A 20,433-nucleotide genomic window follows, 5' to 3' on the forward strand; every position below is an offset into this window, starting at 1 on the left:
AACAGAAGTAACACCAAACCTCAAATGACAGTGTACAGTTTTAAAGACTTTTGCGAATAGAGGATCCGTACTTTTTCTCCTATAAACCATGCAGATTCGTAACTTGAGAGCCCCCGAGACCTACATTCACGTCTTGGCTTGATGGGTGAGCTGTGTGACCTTGGATAAATTACTTAGCATTCTTTTAAATCTCAACTCCCTCATTTTGTAAAATGAGTGCAATAGAAGTACCTACCTTATAGGGGTTTTGTGAAAATTAAATAAAAACAGAAATGTGGAGGTCTTAGCACAGGCTCAAGCACATTAAACACTCAGGAAGGTAGTTATTATTTTGTTCCTAATATGATATTTGCTGAATCTGATACTGTGGCTAAACCAAAATATGCTGCAACATCCTAACGCACTAGTTACATCAGTAATAAAACCTGAGATGCTACATTCTTAATTTAATATAGTATTTTAAAGCTGGATATTCATGGGCTCTTTTCTCCACTTTTAAATTGGGCAAAAGGAATAATAATGTTTCACACTTGACAAGGTCATGCTTACTTGGAGAAAAGCTGGCTTAATTCCAGATAGTCAGCTTATGTTCTAATACAACCCATTTGTAATGTTAAAACTTTCATTAATAAACTTCTCAATTCATTCTCTATTTGTCAAGTGTCCAGTGGGAGGTAACACATTCTGTTAGTTATTTAGAATGAGTGTCCTTATTTTCCAGAATTTTATAATCCAGCGTATTTTAAAATCAGTGCCCTTCCCAAAACCTTGAACTGTGTCCACGGTTAAGTTCACATGACCTTCATGCGAAGGTCATGACCTTCACTTTTCTAAATTTCAGCACAATGTTCTTATATATGTCACTCTAGTTTCTGAATATGAGTATGATATGCATGGCACGTCATGAGTCCGGTGACAAAAAGTGTACTGTGCATATTCATCGGTCAATTAGTAAATTGGTTTTGAGCTCCCAGTATGTTCGAAGAACTGGAGATGCTAAATCTGTGGAGTATTTTCACACAAAACATCTGGCACTACTCTCAATTTCTAAACTTTTATTTCTAAACTTTATTCCTTCTCTTTTTGAGGTATCAAATTTTCATTTGCAAAGATATATAGAGCTTAAATAGCCCTTATAGGTAAAAACACACAGAAATTTACAGTGGCCTTATACTTAATTTATAGAAGTGAGTTAAGCCCTCTATTAAGACAACATGTTTTTTCCAGATAATTATGAAGTGATTTTTAAAAGACTTAATATATGCTGCCACGGTTAAGAACACCAGGGGTATGTTGTAATCAGAGGAAGTAGACATAAAAAATAATGCATTTTAGTGTGTTTAGAACTTCTGTGATAGAACCAGAAATATATTTTTACCACCTTGGTGAAAGTCATATTTTAAAAATATACATATTCATATACAAATTCTATGTATATTCACATATATATTCTATAAAATATATGTTTATATATACATACGTATATATGCATATATATACATTATGTAAAGTATAGTTTGGAATTAAAAAAAGATTACATAGAGCTGAAAAAAGACCTTTCAAACTGTGACTTTTATTTATACGTTGAGAAAATTTGCCTTCAAAATAGTGTTAAAGTGTCTTTCCCTTTGATCATTGGTTTATGTTAACAAAGCCAGACTTCTTAGTTTTATTTTTTTTAATATGTATGATACATATTATTAACAGTCGTGCATTTCCAGATGTTAGAAACAATTCCTATTTCGTTTTAGGATATGATTGAAAGAAAACGTGATTTACAACCCCTCTTACTATCATAACAAAAATGAGAGAGTTTTTGTTAGGAATGTAAATTATTTAAAGGGAATAGAACTTATAAAAAGAGAGAATGTGTTTAATGTAGTATCTACTACCAAATATTTAGATGATAGAAAAATGAACATATTAAGCTGCTTATTAATATTATTAATATCAATTTGGATATGAAACTAAATCAGAGTTTTATTCATGTTATTGTATGCATTTATTAGCCAATTAAGTAGTCAAGTTTTACATAAAATAAACTGGCAACTTGATAAAATATAGAAACTATGAAAATAGATTTCCCCACTGGGGGGATAAGAAAGGTATGAGGTGTGGATTCCATTAGCTTTTAGTCAGTAAATCCACTGACTTATATTTCTAATATATGTTCAATGTCACATTGCTTTCCAGCTTGTATTAACCGTCGGCTTATTAGCTGTTGTCGTATACCTATATACTGTCGTGGCATTCAATTTTTTCCGAAAATTCTACAATAAAAGTGAAGATGGCGATACACCAGACATGAAATGTGATGACATGCTAACGGTAAGTTCATACACTTTGATCTCCTATGAATGAAAAAACTTCTCCTGCTTCTTCAACCCAAGGAATTGTGTAGTCATTCTTTAACAGTGAAAAATAGAAAATAGTGTACACAGCAGAAAGTTGTGTGGCTTTTTAAAGAATTGACGATTTTCATTTTTTGTGGAACATGAAGGACTGTTTCTGCCAATTTTGCACATCTACTGCATCAGCCTGATAATTAGTAGAATCCTGAGTAAAGTCCTTAGAACTGGAAGGATTAATGTAAACACTTTAGCCTGTTGTTCATATATTCTAGGAGAGCAGGTAAAATTATTTCCTTGTAGAAGGTTTAGGTATTTGTTCACCTTAGTGACTTGAACTGAAATTACTGAAGTCCAAAAATATCTCTTTTATATTGAGTATCCTGGGTTAAATTACCCTTTCAGTCTTGGTTTTAAAATCAACAGATGTTAAAGATTTCATATTGCTTTATCACTCTTCTATAACCTGCATCTCTAATATGACAAATCAGAAATGACCATATATGAGATGCTAGACTGTGAAGGGGAAAATTAAGACAAAATATTTAACCTCTAGCTGGAAAGAGATGAATCCTTCAGTGAGCTCCAAATTGAGATACCTATACAGTTGGGGCTGGTGTAAAAAGAGATGGACATAATGATGCTAAAATTGCTCTAGAAAAAATAAACATCTCAAAGGAGTAGTGACAAAGACCTACTAATATTACAAAGACTAGTAATTAAGACAGTTTTTGTACGAGAGAATGACAGATCAATGGAATACAGTCTAGAAAGAGATTCAGATACACATGGAAATTAAAAGTATGATAAAAGTGGCCTTAGAAATTATGAAATGAAAAATAATTCAATAAATGGTATTGGTACCATGAACATGCTGTTAGGAGGAAACTGCTAAAAGTGGATGCCAACCAAGTTCTTTACATCAAAATAAATTCCAAATGAAATAAATCTTTCAGTGAAAAAAGAAAGAGAAAAATGAAAGTTAGGATTTGACTTGTGAAATAATAACATTATTTATTTATTTATTTATTGCTTGCTTGCTGTGTCGGGTCTTCGTTGCTGCCCGCGGGCTTTCTTTAGTTGCAGCAAGTGGGGGCTGCTCTTCGTTGCGGTGCGTGGGCATCTCATTGCCGTGCGTGGGCATCTCATTGCCGTGGCCTCTCGTTACGGAGCACGGGCTCTAGGAGCGCGGGCCTCAGTAGTTGTGGCGCGTGGGCTCTAGAGCACAGGCTAAGTAGTTGTGGCACATGGGCTTTGTTGCTCCGCGGCATGTGGGATCTTCCCAGACCAGGGCTCGAACCCGTGTCCCCTCCATTGGCAGGCAGATTCTTAACCCCTGCGCCACCAGGGAAGCCCCATAACAACAATTTTTTAATGGGGAGAGGTCTTTCTGAATATGACATAAAACCTAGGATCCATGTAAGCACAAAAAATTACTTTAAAAAGGAATAACTATAAGGAAACTCTTAAATGCAGATGACAAGCTAGCAAAAATATACTGAACACTATAACAAAGGGCCAGTTTCTTTAATTTACAAAGTCTTTGTCACAACTGAGAGAAGAAATAACAAGCCAGTAGAAAAATAAGCAAATTATATGACTAGACAGTTCACTATAAAATAAGTTGAATCAGCTTATAAATATGGAAAGATGCTCAGCCTCTATCATATTGATACTTTAAAAAGGGCAAACCAAAGCCATCGGTTGCCACCTTTAGCTATCCGGTTTGCAAAATATTAGTTTGTTAATACCCAGAGTTACTGAATTGATTGAAAAGCTGGCACCTTCATGAACACTGTTGGGAATTTAAAATAATACAACAATTTGAGAGAAATTTTATAATAGCTATTGAAGTTTTAAGTGTACTTACCCTTTGACTTGTCAGTTCCATTGCTAGTAACTGACCTGTTTATTCACAAATATGCCTCGCTATGTTCAAGGACATTAGCTGCTATAACAAATTGAAAATAATATAAATTATCATCTATAGAGTCTTGATTAAATAAATTATGGTAAATCCATATAATGGAAAATATGTAGCTTTTTAAAATAGTAGAGACATCTGTATATGCTGATATGGAAAGACATACAAATTATACTTAAGTGGGAAAAAAAAAAAGATCAAAAGGATCCTAACTGTACAAGAAGATACACACACATATGCTAGAATGTATATGATAGATATGCTAGAATACACATACTATTTTTCTGGAAGAATACATAAGAAACTTTTAACAAGAGTTCGTACAGGAAGTAGGACCACAACTCAAGGAGAGAGAAAACTTGTGTGCCGGGAGACTGACCGGTCACTAGTAGTAACCTCCACCAGAGTCACTAACAGGGGACACTTTGCCACCCCCTCGCTGCTTCCCCACATCCATACCCTACCATTCTAGGCCCAGTGAGGAAGGTACTTTAGAGATCCTTCATCTCCTCTTCTGTGTGCTGCCTTTAATACCACCTTGTCTCTCTGTCCCATGACCCTGAAGACTTGGGGGAGTGGCTGGCCAGATGCAGAGAGGGGAGCAGAGGGCTGGAGGAGGCAACAAGGCGCAAAGGAGGGTCAGTAAGGGCTAACGGTAGGCACTTGTGCCTACACTGACTCCGGGGAGATTCATTTATATTCCAGGAGAATCACCCCAATGGGTCTAAATCTCAAAATTCACCAGCCTCAGGTCAGAAAGTTGTCCTGTTCATTCCCAGAGGGTGTGATGCTCAGTGAACCGCTCAAGATTGGTGGAAAGTAGGGAGGGTTTCAGATGGGGACATGCAGTGGCCTGGGTTACACGCTGGGAACAATGTGTGACTTGGATTCGCCTCTCCTACCACAGTATGACCCCCAAAATATCCTGGTCTCTCACTCTCACATCATGAGTCATATCTGACCCTGTTCAATTTGCTCTAATAGTGTTCTTGTATGACTACATGTTGCATCTTGCTCTCAGGATGTTTCCACTGCTCTTGTTAATTTTGTCAGTGGATTTATTAGGAGAAGAATCCATGCATTATTTGAACACGAGGTGGGTTAGGAAGACCACTGCCTTTACCTGGTTGATTTTACCCAATGACAGGGAAATGTATAAAGAAGGTAGAGAAGCTTGCCTCACTTTAGGATGAGGAAATTGGCTTCTTGATGTTTTCATCTGTGGGCTTGGGACTGAGCTACAGCCAGGATTTTGTTCAGTTTCAGGAATTTCTGTCTATATGGGTGAGACTGCCTCTGACCAGCTCTGTTGTAGGTATTTCTGTCTCTACAAATAACAATGAACAGATCTCGCCTTTGGCTGAGGTGAGGTTGGAGGCATCATAAGTTTGCATCTTAGGTGTTTCTTTCTTGAAAAAGAAAACTCAGTTCCAGGATGCAGACTACACCTCGGCTCCTACCTCTTTCCTAATTATGTACTGCTGTCAATCAGTCGAACCAGACAGGAGTCTGTGTACTTTGCACAGTCCATTTCCAGCTGATTGTTCTTAACAACTATTGTGTCAGAGGCCACGTTACCTAGGTTAACCTTTCAATTTTAGATGTAAAAACCCCTTTTAATTGCCTCTTACTAATGCTTGTGCAGGGAGGTTTTGAAGAAGCCATAGCCACTTAAAATGTAAGCAATCACTGACAGTAATGCTCATTAAAAGTGGAGGCTTAGTAAAACCAAACAGCTAGCAAGACAGAATTATGGAGTAGCAGGTGGTCAGATTTCATTGTTTTAATTCCCCAAAGAGAATCCTTTCTTTTTTTTTTTTTTTTGCGGTACGCAGGCCTCTCACTGTTGTGGCCTCTCCCATTACGGAGCACAGGCTCCAGACGCGCAGGCTCAGCGGCCATGGCTCACGGGCCCAGCCGCTCCGTGGCATGTGGGATCTTCCCGGACCGGGGCACGAACCCATGTCCCCTGCATTGGCAGGCGGACTCTCAACCACTGCGCCACCAGGGAAGCCCGAGAATCCTTTCTTTATGCCAGTCTCCTTAGCATTTCTTTTTCAAAGAGTGAAGTCTAGTATTCTCATCTGAGATAGGTTTTCCTCACTCACGTCGTATTTTATTGCTGTCATCCTGAGTTCCCATCGCATTTCCTGTTTCAGGTTGTTTCTTCAGGTCTCAGAGAACATTGTAGGTTTTCTGGGGGACGTAATTCACTGCCAGTGTTTCATAACTTACAGCAGGTGGCACTGTAGCTGCAGTTTTGCAGAGTCAGTGATGATTCATACTTAAATTTCTTTTCTTCTTTCTTTACTTATTTATTTGGAATCACGGTGTTTTGAGCCAGAGAATCTAATTAATCCAGCCATAACCTGATAGAATTTGAACCTCTTCACCAAGAATGTAGGAGAAGAAATTGAAAAGTAATCTAAAGTTTTCAAGTCCAGGGCAAAAAGCTGATTGCAGCTAGAGAGCCAGGGAGACTGACGTGGCATATATAAGAGCATCCATCTCAAAAGGAGTGGTTTTCAGCCTCAAATGCCCAGAGGAATCGCCAGGAAAACTCTCTGTAGATCCACAGCTCTTCAAGACCAACCCCAGATGCCTTGAGTCAGAAACTGTAGGAAAGGTATCAAGACCTGTGTATTTTGGAAAAAGCTTTCCAGGTGGTTGAGCTAAAAAGTATGCTCCTAGGGAAGTAACCTGCTTAAGTAGTTGTTGTAAAGTACTTACTTTACCCCATCTTCTCAATGAATAATCTGTTTCTCTCTAGTTCAACCTCTATCTCTTTTTCTCTCCCTGTGTCTGTTTCTCTCCCCACACCCGCCTTTTTTTTTTTTTTTTTTTTTGGCCAAGGTAAAGATCTTATAAGGATCTTCACCAGTCCCTAGAAACTGTTACTCTTCAGTGTCCCCTAAAGGCAGCATAAACAATGATTAACCCCGGAATGTATGTTTAGGAGGTGGATGGGGGGAATGTCACAGAACGTTAAATCTTGAGAATTAGCAAGTGCCCTGTCCCCGTTTCTGTAGCACCAGGCACCTTCCTCCCTCATTACTCAGGTTCTCGGAAGAAAGCGGTGTCACTTTTTGCTGCCCAGCATCGCTCCTCCAGCTCTTATGATCAGGTTGAGTCTGATTCTCTGAAAAGGAAGGTAGATGAAAGGACTTCCCTTTTCAGGCGCAGAATGGTAATCTGACAGGCTGCCGCCTCCTGTGAGTGGCTGGTCACCCCATTTCCTCCTACTCCACCACAGCAGCCATGGCCCTGCTATCTCTGGTGAGAACTTCTGATAATGAAGGAGAAGGTTGGGAAAATCAACGTCAGAATCCCACTGGTGAACTGTGCATTTTATTCTTTTTCACTTTGGTATCTTATTAAGCCTAACTAAGCACATCCACAAAACTCTACCTCTCTTTTCACAGCATGACCGTGTTTCATTTTAATGAAATATGGTGGAATCCCCTCCTCAAAATTCTTAGTGCTATCCTAGAATGAAGGCGAGCAGTGAGATGCACATATTGCCAAGAGAGGCCAAGTGGCTGACGAGAGATCTAAAACGAAGGAGACATTTACTTTGGTAATTTAGCCTCATTCCATGGTCTTGTTTTCAACTTTACAGTCTAGAAAGTAAAAGTGAATCATTTGCCTGAGGACAGACTCACATTAACCAGACTCCTAAGAGTCAGATGTATCAGTCAGAGTACCAACGTTCCACTCATTAAAAGTTCAAGCAACAAGTTGATAGTCTCTTCTCTATAGAAAAACTCTATGTGGGGAGCCAAATTATAATCCAAAAGTCTTGGTCAGCAGGAATTAGCAAGAGGAATTAGCTAGACCATCTTAGTCACATACATGTCAAATAAGCGGGCTTGGAGAGCTAGGGCATTCCAGGACCTGAACAGGGAACTGCAGTGATCCACTGTTGGCCCACTATGGCTATTAGTGTGGGGAATCAAAGGGCCAGAATTTGACACGGAGAAATGCCAGACCACAGCCAGGTAGATTGTCCAAATTAAGTCACCAGCCAAAGGGGGCAGGGGGAGTTTTACAGACAAAGCTAAGAATGGGAAAGCTAGGAAAGGATGGCCTATGTTAGTTCACTAAGTAAAGAGTAGGCAGCTGCAATAATAATTCTATTTCCTGTAGCCACAGTTAATCACATGTGTGGACAGATTTGGAGAAAAACATATAACCCCCAATTTTTCTTAATAAAAATAAGAAATGCATGTGGTAAAAACTAATTCCAACAGTATGCAAGAATATACAGGGAAAATAAAACTTTCTCTACCCACAGATCCACCATTTACAGTTTCAAGCACTGTTTTAGACAAACAGTTCTAAGAAAGTAATGCCATGTCCTGAGGGCTTTTTTAAAATGTCTTCAAATTTTTATTTCTAAAGATTGATTCAGTATGTGGCACCAGGAATCCAGAATGTTTAAGCCTCCAGGAGATGTGGATGCAGGATTGAGTTTAGGCACCATTGGTCTCATCGGGCTGTCTGTAAAATAGGACTATCCTGGCCTCTCTGTAAGAGAGACCCCTCCCCTGGGCTGCAGAACAGTTCTGGGGTGATGCTCTTTGCTTATTGCATCCCAGACTGACCAGCCTCTTTTCTGAGTGACCCAATCTTTTTGTTTTTAATTTTATTGAAGTATAGTTGATTCACAATGTTGCATTAATTTTTGCTGTACAGCACAGTGATTCCGTTATACATATGTATATATTCTTTTTGTATTTTTTTCCATTACGGTTTATCACAGGATATTGAATATAGTTCCCTGTGCTATACAGTAGGACCTTGTTGTTTATCCATCCTATATATAATAGTTTGCATCTGCTAATCCCAAACTCCCAATCCATCCCTCCTCCAACTCCCCCAGCCTTGGCAACCACAAGTCTGTTCTCTATGTCTGTGAGTCTGTTTCTGTTTTGTAGATATGTTCATTTGTGTCATATTTTAGATTCCACATATAAGTGATATCATGTGGTATTTGTCTTTCTTTTTCTGACTTATTTAGCTTAGTATGACAATCTCTAGTTGCATCCATATTGCTGCAGATGGCATTATTTCATTCTTTTTATGGCTGAGTAATATACCATTGTGTGTGTGTGTGTGTGTGTGTGTACCACATCTCTTTATCCATCCGTCAATGGACTTTTAGGTTATTTCCATGTCTTGGCTATTGTAAATAGTGCTGCAGTGAACATGGGGGTGCACGTATCTGTATGAATTACAGTTTTGTCTGGGTATATGCTCAGGAGTGGAATTGCTGGATCATATGGCAACTCTATTTTTATTTTTTAAGGAACCTTCATACTGTTCTCCATAATGGTTGTACAAATTTACATTCCCATCAACAGTGTAGGAGGGTTCCCTTTTCTCCACACCCTCTCCAGCATTTGTTATTTGTATTGATAAGATTTTTTTAATGATGGCTATTCTGACCAGTGTGACGCGGTACCCCACTGTAGTCTTGATATGCATTTTTCTAATAATTAGTGATAATGAGCATCTTTTCGTGTGCCTTTTGGCCAGCTGTATGTTGTCTTTGGAGTAATGTCTATTTAGGTCTTCTGCCCATTATTCGATTGGGTGGTTTGTTTTTTTCTTATTGAATTGTATGAGCTGTTTGTATATTTTGGAACTTAAGCCCTTATCAGTCACATGATTTGCACATATTTTCTGCCAGTCCATGTTTTGCTTATGGTTTCCTGTTTTGCTTCTGGTTTCCTTTGTTGCGCAAAAGCTTATAAGTTTGATTAGATGCCATTCGTTTATTTTTGCTTTCACTGCTATTGCCTAAGTGACCCAACCTTTATTTAATTCTGTTCATTAAATTCCAGGCGTCTGACTTAGATGCAGAATACAAGAAGTTTCCTATCAGCAATTGGCTGTTGAACTATGAGCATTTTGGTATCATCTTGCTGCCTATTCTTTGCCTAAACTTTATGTTCTTTAAAATGACCTGAGAATCTGAGGTCTATTTGAGCCGTTCTCCATGAGAACAGCTGACCAGTCATAACTTTTCACTCCTCAGTCATCCCATCCCACAAGTGATTTTTGAGTACCTATCATGTGCTGGACATTATTTAGGCACTGATGATAGAGTAGTAACCCAAGTAATTCTTCTTATAATGGGACTAATTCTAGTGGAGTGAGATAGATCATAAAACATCAAATGAAAAAATAAGTTGGAGATACAAGTCTGGAATTCAGGAAAGAGACCCAAGATGTAAATAGAAATTTTTTGAAGTAATTAGCACAGATGATATTTAAGCATGAAACTGGAAAAGTTCCCCAAGGGAGTGTCCTAAAAGAAACAAAAAGTCAGAGAACCCAATCCTGGGCATTAGTTCATGAAGAGATAGGGAGATGAGGAAGAACCAGCCAAGGGGGCTGAGAAGGAATGACCAGAAATGTAGGAGAAAACCAGAGGAGTGCGGTGTCTCACTGAGTGAAGATGCTGTTTCAAGGTCTTTGCCCCGTTCGTTAGGGTTACGGCAGACAGTGAGTTTTTTGTTTTGCATTGATGGGTGACATCAGTTGGGTAAATGAGAGTTTCTCGAACAGTCTGAGGAGGGCTCATGGAAGAAAGATTATTCATTGAGGTTCTGAAGGATGAGTAGGTTCTAATGGGATACAAATGGGAAAGAACATTGCAAGATGAGGAGAATATGCGGGCAAAGATCTAGAATCAGGAATACTGTATTTGGAGGAGGCATGGGTAGAGGAGAGGGCGGTGCTTAGGAGAGGGGAATTTAGAGAGGGGAAGTAGGGATAAATCAGAGGGCCTGGAATGGAGAGTGTGGACTTATCCTAAATAAAGATAAAACCCTAGATGCTTAATCCAGTGGTCCTGATGTTGCTCCCCCCAGAGGACACTTGGCAATGTCTGCAGACATTTTTGATTGTCTGTGGAGTGGGGCGCTACTGGCATCTAGTGAGTAGAGGCCAGAGATCCTTCTAACATATACTACAGTGCATAAGACAGACCTCATAAGACAGACAACAAAGAATTATCTGGCCTAAAATGTTAATGATTTTGAGGCTGAGAAACCCTGCCCCAAAGCGCTTTACTGCACCCCTCTTTTTTGGCAACGGACACTTGCAGCTGTACATGTTGTCGGTTGCTTTAAAGTTTAAACAATGAGCTGCTAGTTCTTCCCTGCCTCTCTCATTTTTCTTTATTCTAGACACTAAAGTTAAAAATTTTTCGCATTATATTCCAATGTGATAGATGAGAGGATGGTAAGTGTTACGTCTGGTTTTTTCCTCACTTAATTTCTAACATTCCATCCAGTTATACAATGGACTTTTACTTCCCCATTCCTTTCTCTGTTATGCTCACAAAAAAACTGAACAGTGCAATTAAATATAGTTTTGTGGCCCTTACTGTGATCCTAATGGGATAACCTTATGCCTGATGCTAGTGAGGTATTTTTCATTTCCCGCAAAGTATGACAGCTGGCGCTAAGCAGAGTATGCAGCACAGAGTTTTGTTTAAAAGACAGCAGAGGGCTTCCCTGGTGGCGCAGTGGTTGAGAGTCCGCCTGCCGATGCAGGGGACACGGGTTCGTGCCCCGGTCCGGGAAGATCCCACATGCCACGGAGTGGCTGGGCCCGTGAGCCATGGCCGCTGAGCCTGCGCGTCCGGAGCCTGTGCTCCACAGCGGGAGAGGCCACAACAGTGAGAGGCCCGTGCACCGCAAAAAAACCCAAAAAACAAAAACAAAAAAATAACTATAAAAGACAGCAGAATGTAAGAGCCAAGTGTTTGCATCACAATTACAAATACTGAAACAAAGAGAGGTGATGTAGAAGGCAAAGATGCTCATCATTTCCACAGTGAAGATTAGGAACAAGAGAGACAATCTTAGGTGTGTTGAGTATAAAAATGGGCAGTGGTCCTCCAGGAAGTGAAGCCATTCCTCTCTTTTCCAGTGCTATATGTTCCACATGTATGTCGGGGTACGTGCCGGAGGGGGTATCGGTGATGAAATTGAAGACCCCGCCGGCGATGAGTATGAGATCTATCGAATCATCTTTGATATCACCTTCTTCTTCTTTGTAATTGTCATTCTCTTGGCCATAATACAAGGTAAGCATCATCCTCAAGAAGATCTGGAATTTGACCTACATATTGTTGAAGCTAACATTAAAGACGGGGTAAGAATGTCAGGTGTTTCTTAGAAAAGCCAAACAGAACTCTTCCGTTCAGTGTTTCTTCATTGGAAATCTGTAGAGGGAAAAACAAAGAAGCAAGGGACCCTGCTCTGGCCGGGAGATGGCTACAGGTTTCTCTGGCCTCCTTTCAAATAACAGAATGGAAAGAGCACTTTCCTGGGTCTGATTTCCTGCCCTGCCGCTGATGACCTTTACAACTGGTGGTGGGTGAGCCATTTAGCCTCTTTGGGTCTATCACATGGAAATTATATAAAGCTCTAAGCCATGGGTTATTGAAAAGATTTCTTTAAAAATGATGTCTGTTCCGTGTGCCCTGGGAGCAGAATGCTGTTCTTCACATTTGACGAAACTGAGCCATCGTAAGTCTAAGAAACTTGGCTGAAGTGTACAGCTGAAAAGTGTCAGGGCTGGAATCCAAAGGCACAGGGTCTGGACCCAGAGCCGTCACGTGCAACCACCGTGCCACGTTGACCCATTCGATCTTCCTTTTACTCCAAGGGAACTTGGAGCGGGTAGTTTTTTCCTCTCCTTTTATTCCAAGGTAACTTTTTTTCCCTCAGAAAAATCACTCATGTTGTCTTCTTCTGCTTACACATTTATCCTAGCTTGAATTAAATGTCTATAAATGGGACATTATCCTCTAAATTCCACAGGCAAGAAAATGATACCCTTTTATCAGTAAAGTACAGGAACACGTTTAAAGGATTCATAACCCTTCCTTTATGTCTTTATTGAGTGTAACAATAATGTGTTTACAAGAGGGCAAAGTCATGTAAAGCACTTGGAAGAAAACATACAGCCCGGCAAGTCACAGGAGAAATGGGAACAGAGCAGCAGGAAGCCGTTAGTTGCTAACTGTTGCAGTCAATAATGCTAGGGAAAGTTTATTGATGATGGACTTGCGAAAAAAATGATTTGAGAAAAACTCCTCACAGTTAATATGGGCATGTTTGATTTGCAAATTAGCACTTGACAATCTTATTAGTGGCATTTTTCTGTACTTTATGACCATCAATCGCCATTGCTCCTTCTTGGCGTGAAGCAGGTAGTAACATACCATTTCTTGATGCCAAGGTAACCCAAGGTTTTTCCTGCTGTCACATCATTTTTAAACCCCTTTTCAGACAGTATGTATGTGCCCTGGGAACTGCATGTATGTCTGCCCCCCAAAGACAGAACGCTGCTGCCCTCGTAGGAGTATCTGGTGTGCGCTCACATCGTCTGCCAAGCTCTGAGCATCTCTCAGTCTCACGGTCCCTTTCCTTGGGAGGCTTAGCCAAGGGGCTGTGAATTTCATTATCCTTCTCTGGTTGATAGATTAAATCCCGTCTTTACTGAACACTAGGTTTAATTATCGATGCTTTTGGGGAACTAAGAGACCAACAGGAACAGGTCAAAGAAGACATGGAGGTGAGTCTCTCCGTTTCTGACTCTGCGTTTTTGTTGTTGTGGACACTGCCTGTCCCCACTGTCTTTTATCAAAGAATGACGACTGTGGGAGAAGGGGGAGGGACATGAACAATGCATGGCTTCATTGGCCTGTTTTTGATTCAGGCAATACACGTAGTTGGGCACGGCTGCTAGGCTGTGTGGTGGGCTCCAGGGACATACAAACAGTAGTGTGGCGTCATCTGCCCCTCCAGGAGGGGGAGACCGTTCATTCAAAATGGTGGATCCGCCGACAAATAAGTAAACAGGACATCTTGAGCAGTGTGATGAGCCCTTTATAGGAGGAAAGGCTGCGTGCCGGGGTCTCTGGGGCTGGTGTCTAGTTGCCTCTTGTATGATCAGGGGCGTACTTAAAAGAACGGATGCCCAAGCTGAGGCCTGAGGATCGCAGAGGTGTGGATTTGAGAGAGAGAGAGAGCTCAGGCCAGTTTTAGGCCACCTTCCCCACTCCGACGTGCCCCACCATGCCCATCACCAGGGGTACCATTCACATTGGATTCTGTGAAAACGTCACCGCCTGACATTCTATATCCCAAGACTCTGATCTCAGGGAATTTGATATGCAGATTTTTTTCTTGGAAGCATAACTGGTTCGGGATGAAGCATTACTTTCTAGTAAAGGGGCTGGAGAAGAAGGCCAGCTAATTAAGAGCCTAATCATGCATTTGAGAGAGTTACAGTGTGACTGACAGGCTGGGAAGCAAGAAAAGCGTTTTAAGCGGGGCAGTGAGGTGATCAGATTTCACATTTTAAAAAGATAACTATGGATTAAAATAGGGGGAGTGAGCTCGACAGTGGCACACCCAGGGACAGGGAAGCAGCTGTCAGCATTTTCTAGGCAGGAGATGATGAGGCTTTTGCTAGAGATGTGCCACTGAGGATGCAGGAGGCAGTACTTTGGCATGAAAAGAACTTGGTGATTGGCCAGATGCAGAGGATGAAGCGTTTGGAGCAAGCGGGGATGTTGCTGAGGTTCCGTCCAGCATGAGCCTCTAGAGAGAAGCCTGGTGGCTCAGTTACACACAGAGTGACCGAGAGCGGTAACAAAGAGGAAGGGCAGTTTCCTGGGGAAAGCTGTTACGTGGGAACCTGTTTAGTTAAGAGACACTGAATGGTGTACAAGACTGGATTGCTGAATGGAGCCTTTCTGCTGTCAGCAGCTGTTGATCAGTAAGGCAGGGAGAATTATAAATTACCTTAATCATCTTGATTCTAGGCTCTCGCATCTAGGGCATCATAAACATGCCTCTAACGGTATGAAACAGCTTCTAATTTGCAGGGAAGATGGGCATCTGGAGCCACATGAGGACAATAACTATTGAATTCATTTGAGTTGATACACAGGAGATGCTAATGATAAAACGGAAGGCCTGCTTCTCCCTGGGTTTTGGGTAGCAGGCCTGCAGATGGCAGACCTAGCGGGTGAAGAGAGATGGATGGGATGGGAGGGAAGCGGAGAGAGCAGCGGTCCTGTTTCTAGAGTGGACTGCCATCCCAGTACATGTATATTGGCTGTGTGCCTAGCATGATGCCTGGCATGTGGCGGACCTTCTCTGAATCGTTGATTCAACACCTCACGGCTTGGTATTTGGTTTGGTCCTCCCCAGATGGAAGGAATTTGTGCCTCCCCCGCTCCACCAGCTTGGTCATCAGACTTGGCTAGGATAGATTAGATACCAAGTTTGTGGTTTCAGCTGAGGACACATTCAGTCCTACCTAGATAACTTGAGCCAGTGTAATGAACAAGAGTGATCACCGAGCCTGGGCGTGTTCACTTAGGCTGGAGAAAAGAAGAAGACATTGCTTTGCTTTTCGGCCATCATCATCTTGTTCTCTTCTTTCTGCCTCTGTTACTTCTTGCTGTTGGTTCCTATGTCATTTAAACCCCACGGCAGGGTGTAGTGGTGGCAACAGTTAAACTGATACTCAGGTGCTTGGCACGGTCTTCTGGGATGATCTTTTACGTAGACCGAATAAACCCAGTAGCTGCCCCTGAGTGGTGAGCTGTGTTTCCCTTTTGTTTTGCTTTCTGAACTCTGACCTTTGCATACCGCCTTTGTCTTCTAGACCAAGTGCTTCATCTGTGGGATAGGCAATGATTACTTCGACACCGTGCCCCATGGCTTTGAAACCCACACTTTACAGGAACACAACTTGGCCAATTATCTGTGAGTGTGCCTCACTCGGACTCCCCTCCCTCTCCTGATACCCAGGCATCCCCCACCTCAGGAAGCTGGAGAAACAGGACAGAGAGCACCTCTCGGAGGGAAAGTCCCACAGCTAGTGGTTCTTTGGACTTAGGAAATGACGTTGCAGCCCTCCACGTGAACAATACCTTCTAGAACATGAAATGAAAAGGTGGACAGGATGAGAATATGTACCAAGCCTCTGAGAGAGCTTGGGCCGTGTTTTCCATTTCGAACAGGAATGCTCCAGCTGCTCCCTAGAGATATGTGAATCTTTTGTTTTTAATACATAGAAATCTATTACTTGAGACTAGCCAAAACAGTACTTCAGTCCAATGTTATTTCTTAATCCGTTTCTAACCTGATTTTAATATCTAACAGAAAAGATACAGAAAAAAAAAGATATAGAGTAGCATTGTAGCAATTAAAAAAAAAGTGGGTTTTGGAATTCACAAGTGTACAATATTAGACAAGTTACTGAACCTTTTTAATTATTGGTTTATCCAAATGAGGATTTCAATTCCTGCTCCGTGAGTGAATGTGGAAACAGTTGCAGGCAGGGTCTGGCACTGAGCCTGATATAAAGCAGCTCCCAAGAGGTATAACTTGATCTGTGAACACATTATAGCTCCTTTGAAAAAAATATTTTAAAAGCTGATTAAGCTTTTGGTCCCCATGGCATTTTTTTTTGGCCCTGCAGGTTTGACCCAGTTATTTTCTCTGCCATGAAGAGTTATTACTCCATGGCAGGATCAGAAGTATCTGTTTATGCTGATATTTCCATACAATCCATTTCTGATTACTCTCTCTGTATCTGTAGGTTTTTTCTGATGTATCTCATAAACAAAGATGAAACAGAGCACACAGGACAGGTAGGTAAAGAGTGACCATACGTCATCTAAAAGAAAAGAAATGATGATAAAAGAATCTCTGCATTTTGGAATGTGTACATTAAACATTAACTTTGGAATTACTTTCAGATATTAGTCATGGTATCTTAGTATAACATTCCTGTTATCCTGGATGTGTATGCAAAGATTGCTGTAGTAGAAAAAGTAAAATTAGAATTGCACATTTATTAGCTGAAAATGCTGAGTTTGGGTTTTGATAATTATAATATACTTGATTGCTTAATCAGATAGCAGATGATTTCAAATGAACTTCATTCAATAGTATTACGGTCATTTAAAAATAATTGCATATCCTGGGACAAGATGGCAGAGTAGAAGGACCCTGAGCTCACCTCCTCTCAGGAGCACACCAAAATCACAACTGAATGCTAAACAACCATTGGTAAAAAAAAAAGACTAGAACCTACCAAAAAAGATATTCTACATCCAAAGACAAAGAAGAAACCACAACGAGACAGTATAAGGGGTGCACTTGCAATATAATTAAATTCTATACCCACCCCAGATGGGTGACCCACACACTGGAGAATAATTATATTGCAGAACTTCTCCCACAGGAGTGAGAATTCTGAGCCCTATATCATGCTCCCCAGCCTTGGGGTCTGGCATCAGGAGGAGGACCCCACCCCCACCCCAGAGCACTTGACTTTGAAGCCAGCAGGACTTGAGTGCAGGAGCTCCGAAGAACTGTGCAAAACAGAGATGCCACTCTTGGAGGGCACACACAAGGTCTTTGTGCCCCAGGACCCAGGGCAAGAGCAGTGACTTCATAGGAGCCTGGGCCAGACTTACCTGCTGGTCTTGGAGAGTCTCCTGGGGAAGCAGGTGTAGCTCACTATGGGGACAAGGACACCAGTGGATTCACTGGCCTGAGCTCTCCCAGAGGCCGCCATTTTGGCACCAAGACCTGGCTCCACCCAACACCCAAACCACCAACAGGGTGAGAACGCAGACCCACCCATCAGCAGACAGGCTGTCTAAAGGCTTCCTGAGTCCACAGCCACCTCTAGACACGCCCTTTACATAGCCAGCCCACCAGAGGGCCAAGATCCAGCTCCATCCACCAGTGGGGAGGCACCAGTTCCTCCCACCAGGAAGCCTGCACAAGCCTCACCCACTAGGGGGCAGACACCAGAAGGAAGAAAACTACAATCGCCTCCACACTGTGGAACTGAGTCTGCAAACAAACACAGGTCAGAAACTACCCTGATGAAAGGGGAGTGTACTGCTGGGACACATAGGACATCCCCTACAGAGGGCCACTTCTCCAAGGTCAAGAGACATAATTGACCTTCCACATACATAAAAATACAAATAGAAACTCAGACAAATGAGATGGCAGAGGAATATGTTCCAGACGAAGGAACAAGATAAAACCCCAGAAGAACAACTAAGGGACGTGGAGATGGGCAACCTACCTGAGAAAGAGTTGAGAGCAATGATCATAAAGATGCAAGAACTCAGGAAAAAAATGGATGCACAGAGTGAGAAGGAACAGGAGGTTTTTAACAAAGAGTTAGAAAATATAAGTAACAACCAAACAACTGAACAATACAATAAGTGAAATGAAAAATACAGTAGAAGGAACTGATAGCAGAATAAATGAGGCAGAAGAACGGATAAGTGAGCTGGAAGATAGAGTGGTGGAAATCACTGTTTCAAAACTGAATAAAGAATGAAAAGAAATGAGGACAGTTTAAGCAGCCTCTGGGACAATGTCAAAGGCACCAACATTCACATTATAGGGGTCCCAGAAGGGAGAGAGAGAGAAAGGGCCTGAGAAGATATTTGAAGAGATAATAGCTGAAAAATTCCCTACCATGGGAAAGGAAACAGTCACCTAAGTCCAAGAAATATAGAGTCTCAGGCAGGATTAACCCAAGGGGGAACACACCAAGACACACAATAATAAAACTGACAAAAATTAAAGAAAAATATTAAAAGCCACAATGGGAAAGCAACAAATAACATACAAAGGATTCCCCATAATACTATCAGTTAATTTCTCAGCAGAAACTCTGCAGGCCAGAAGGGAGTGGCATAATATATTTAAAGTGATGAAAGGGAAAAACCTACAACCATGAATGCTCTACACAGCAAGGCTCTCATGCAGAGTTGATGGAGAAATCAAAAGCTTTACAGACAAGCAAAAGTTAAGAGAATTCAGCACCACCAAATCAGCTTTATAGCAAGTGCTAAAGGAACTTCTCTAGGCAGAAAGGAAAAGGCAACAACTAGAAAAAAAATTACAAAATGGGAAAGCTCACCTGTAAGGCAAACATACAGTAAAGGTAGGAAATCCTTCATACACAAATAGGATAACTAAACCAGTAATCGTGAGAGGAGAGTACAAATGTAGGATATTTGAAATGCATTTGAAATTAGGAGATCAGCAACTTAAAACAATCAAGTATATATATAGACTGCTATATCAAAACCTCATGGTAACCACAAATCAAAAATCTATAATTGATATACACACATAAAAAAAGGAATTCAAACACAACACTAAAGATGGTCATCAAATCACAAGACAGGAGAACAAAATAGGAAAGGAAGAAAAGACCAACAAAAGCAAATCCAAAACAATTAACAAAATGGCAATAAAAATATACATATTGATAATTTCCATAAATGTAAATGGATTAAATGCTCCAACCAAAGGACACAGACTGGGTGAATGGATACAAAAACAGGACCCGTATAAATTCTGTGTACAAGAGACCCACTTCAGATCTAGGGACACATACAGACTGAAAGTGAGGGGATGGAAAAAGGTATTCCATGTAAATGGAAATCAAGAGTAGCAATACTCAGGTTAGACAAAATAGAGTTTAAAATAAAGACTGCTATGAAAGACAAAGAGTGACACAGAATAGTAATCAAGGGAATAAATCCAAGAAGAAGATACAACCATTGTAAATATATATGCACCCAACATAGGAGCACCTCAGTGTAGAAGGAAATGTTAACAGACATAAAAGGAGTAATCGACAGTAGCACAATATTAATGGGTGATTTTAACACCCCACTTACATCAATGGACAGATCATCCAGACAGAAAATCAATAAGGAAACACAGGCCTTAAATGACACATAAGACCAGATGGACTTCATTGATATTTATAGAGCATTCCATCCGAAAGCAGCAGAGTACACATTCTTTACAAGTGCACATGTAACATTCTCTAGGATAGATCTCATGCTGGGCTAAAAAGCAAGCCTCAGTAAATGTAAGAAAACTGAAATCATATCAAGCATCCTTTGTGACCACAATGCTATGAGATTAGAAATCAATTATAGGAATAAAACTGTAAAACACACACAAACACATGGAGGCTAAGCAATATGTTACTAAACAACCAATGGATCACTGAAGAAATCAAAGAGGAAATTTTTAAAAAATACCTAGAAACAAATGGCAACGA

General features: G+C 40.9%; 1 protein-coding gene across 1 annotated transcript in view; it reads left to right on the plus strand.

Moving 5' to 3' along the window:
- The window catches only part of RYR2 (ryanodine receptor 2), a 509,874-nt gene that overhangs the window by 482,711 nt on the left and 6,730 nt on the right, over window positions 1-20,433 (plus strand). The window contains exons 101-105 of the mRNA XM_027091861.1: window positions 2,194-2,328; window positions 12,217-12,373; window positions 13,805-13,869; window positions 15,976-16,076; window positions 16,915-16,966. Of these exons, the coding sequence (XP_026947662.1) occupies window positions 2,194-2,328; window positions 12,217-12,373; window positions 13,805-13,869; window positions 15,976-16,076; window positions 16,915-16,966 (510 nt within the window). The remainder of the gene's footprint in view (window positions 1-2,193; window positions 2,329-12,216; window positions 12,374-13,804; window positions 13,870-15,975; window positions 16,077-16,914; window positions 16,967-20,433) is intronic.

This window comes from Aethalodelphis obliquidens, unplaced genomic scaffold, assembly GCF_003676395.1.
Source record: "Aethalodelphis obliquidens isolate GAN/ISIS:26980383/991018 unplaced genomic scaffold, ASM367639v1 scaffold73, whole genome shotgun sequence".
Classification (NCBI taxonomy): Eukaryota; Metazoa; Chordata; class Mammalia; order Artiodactyla; family Delphinidae; genus Aethalodelphis; species Aethalodelphis obliquidens.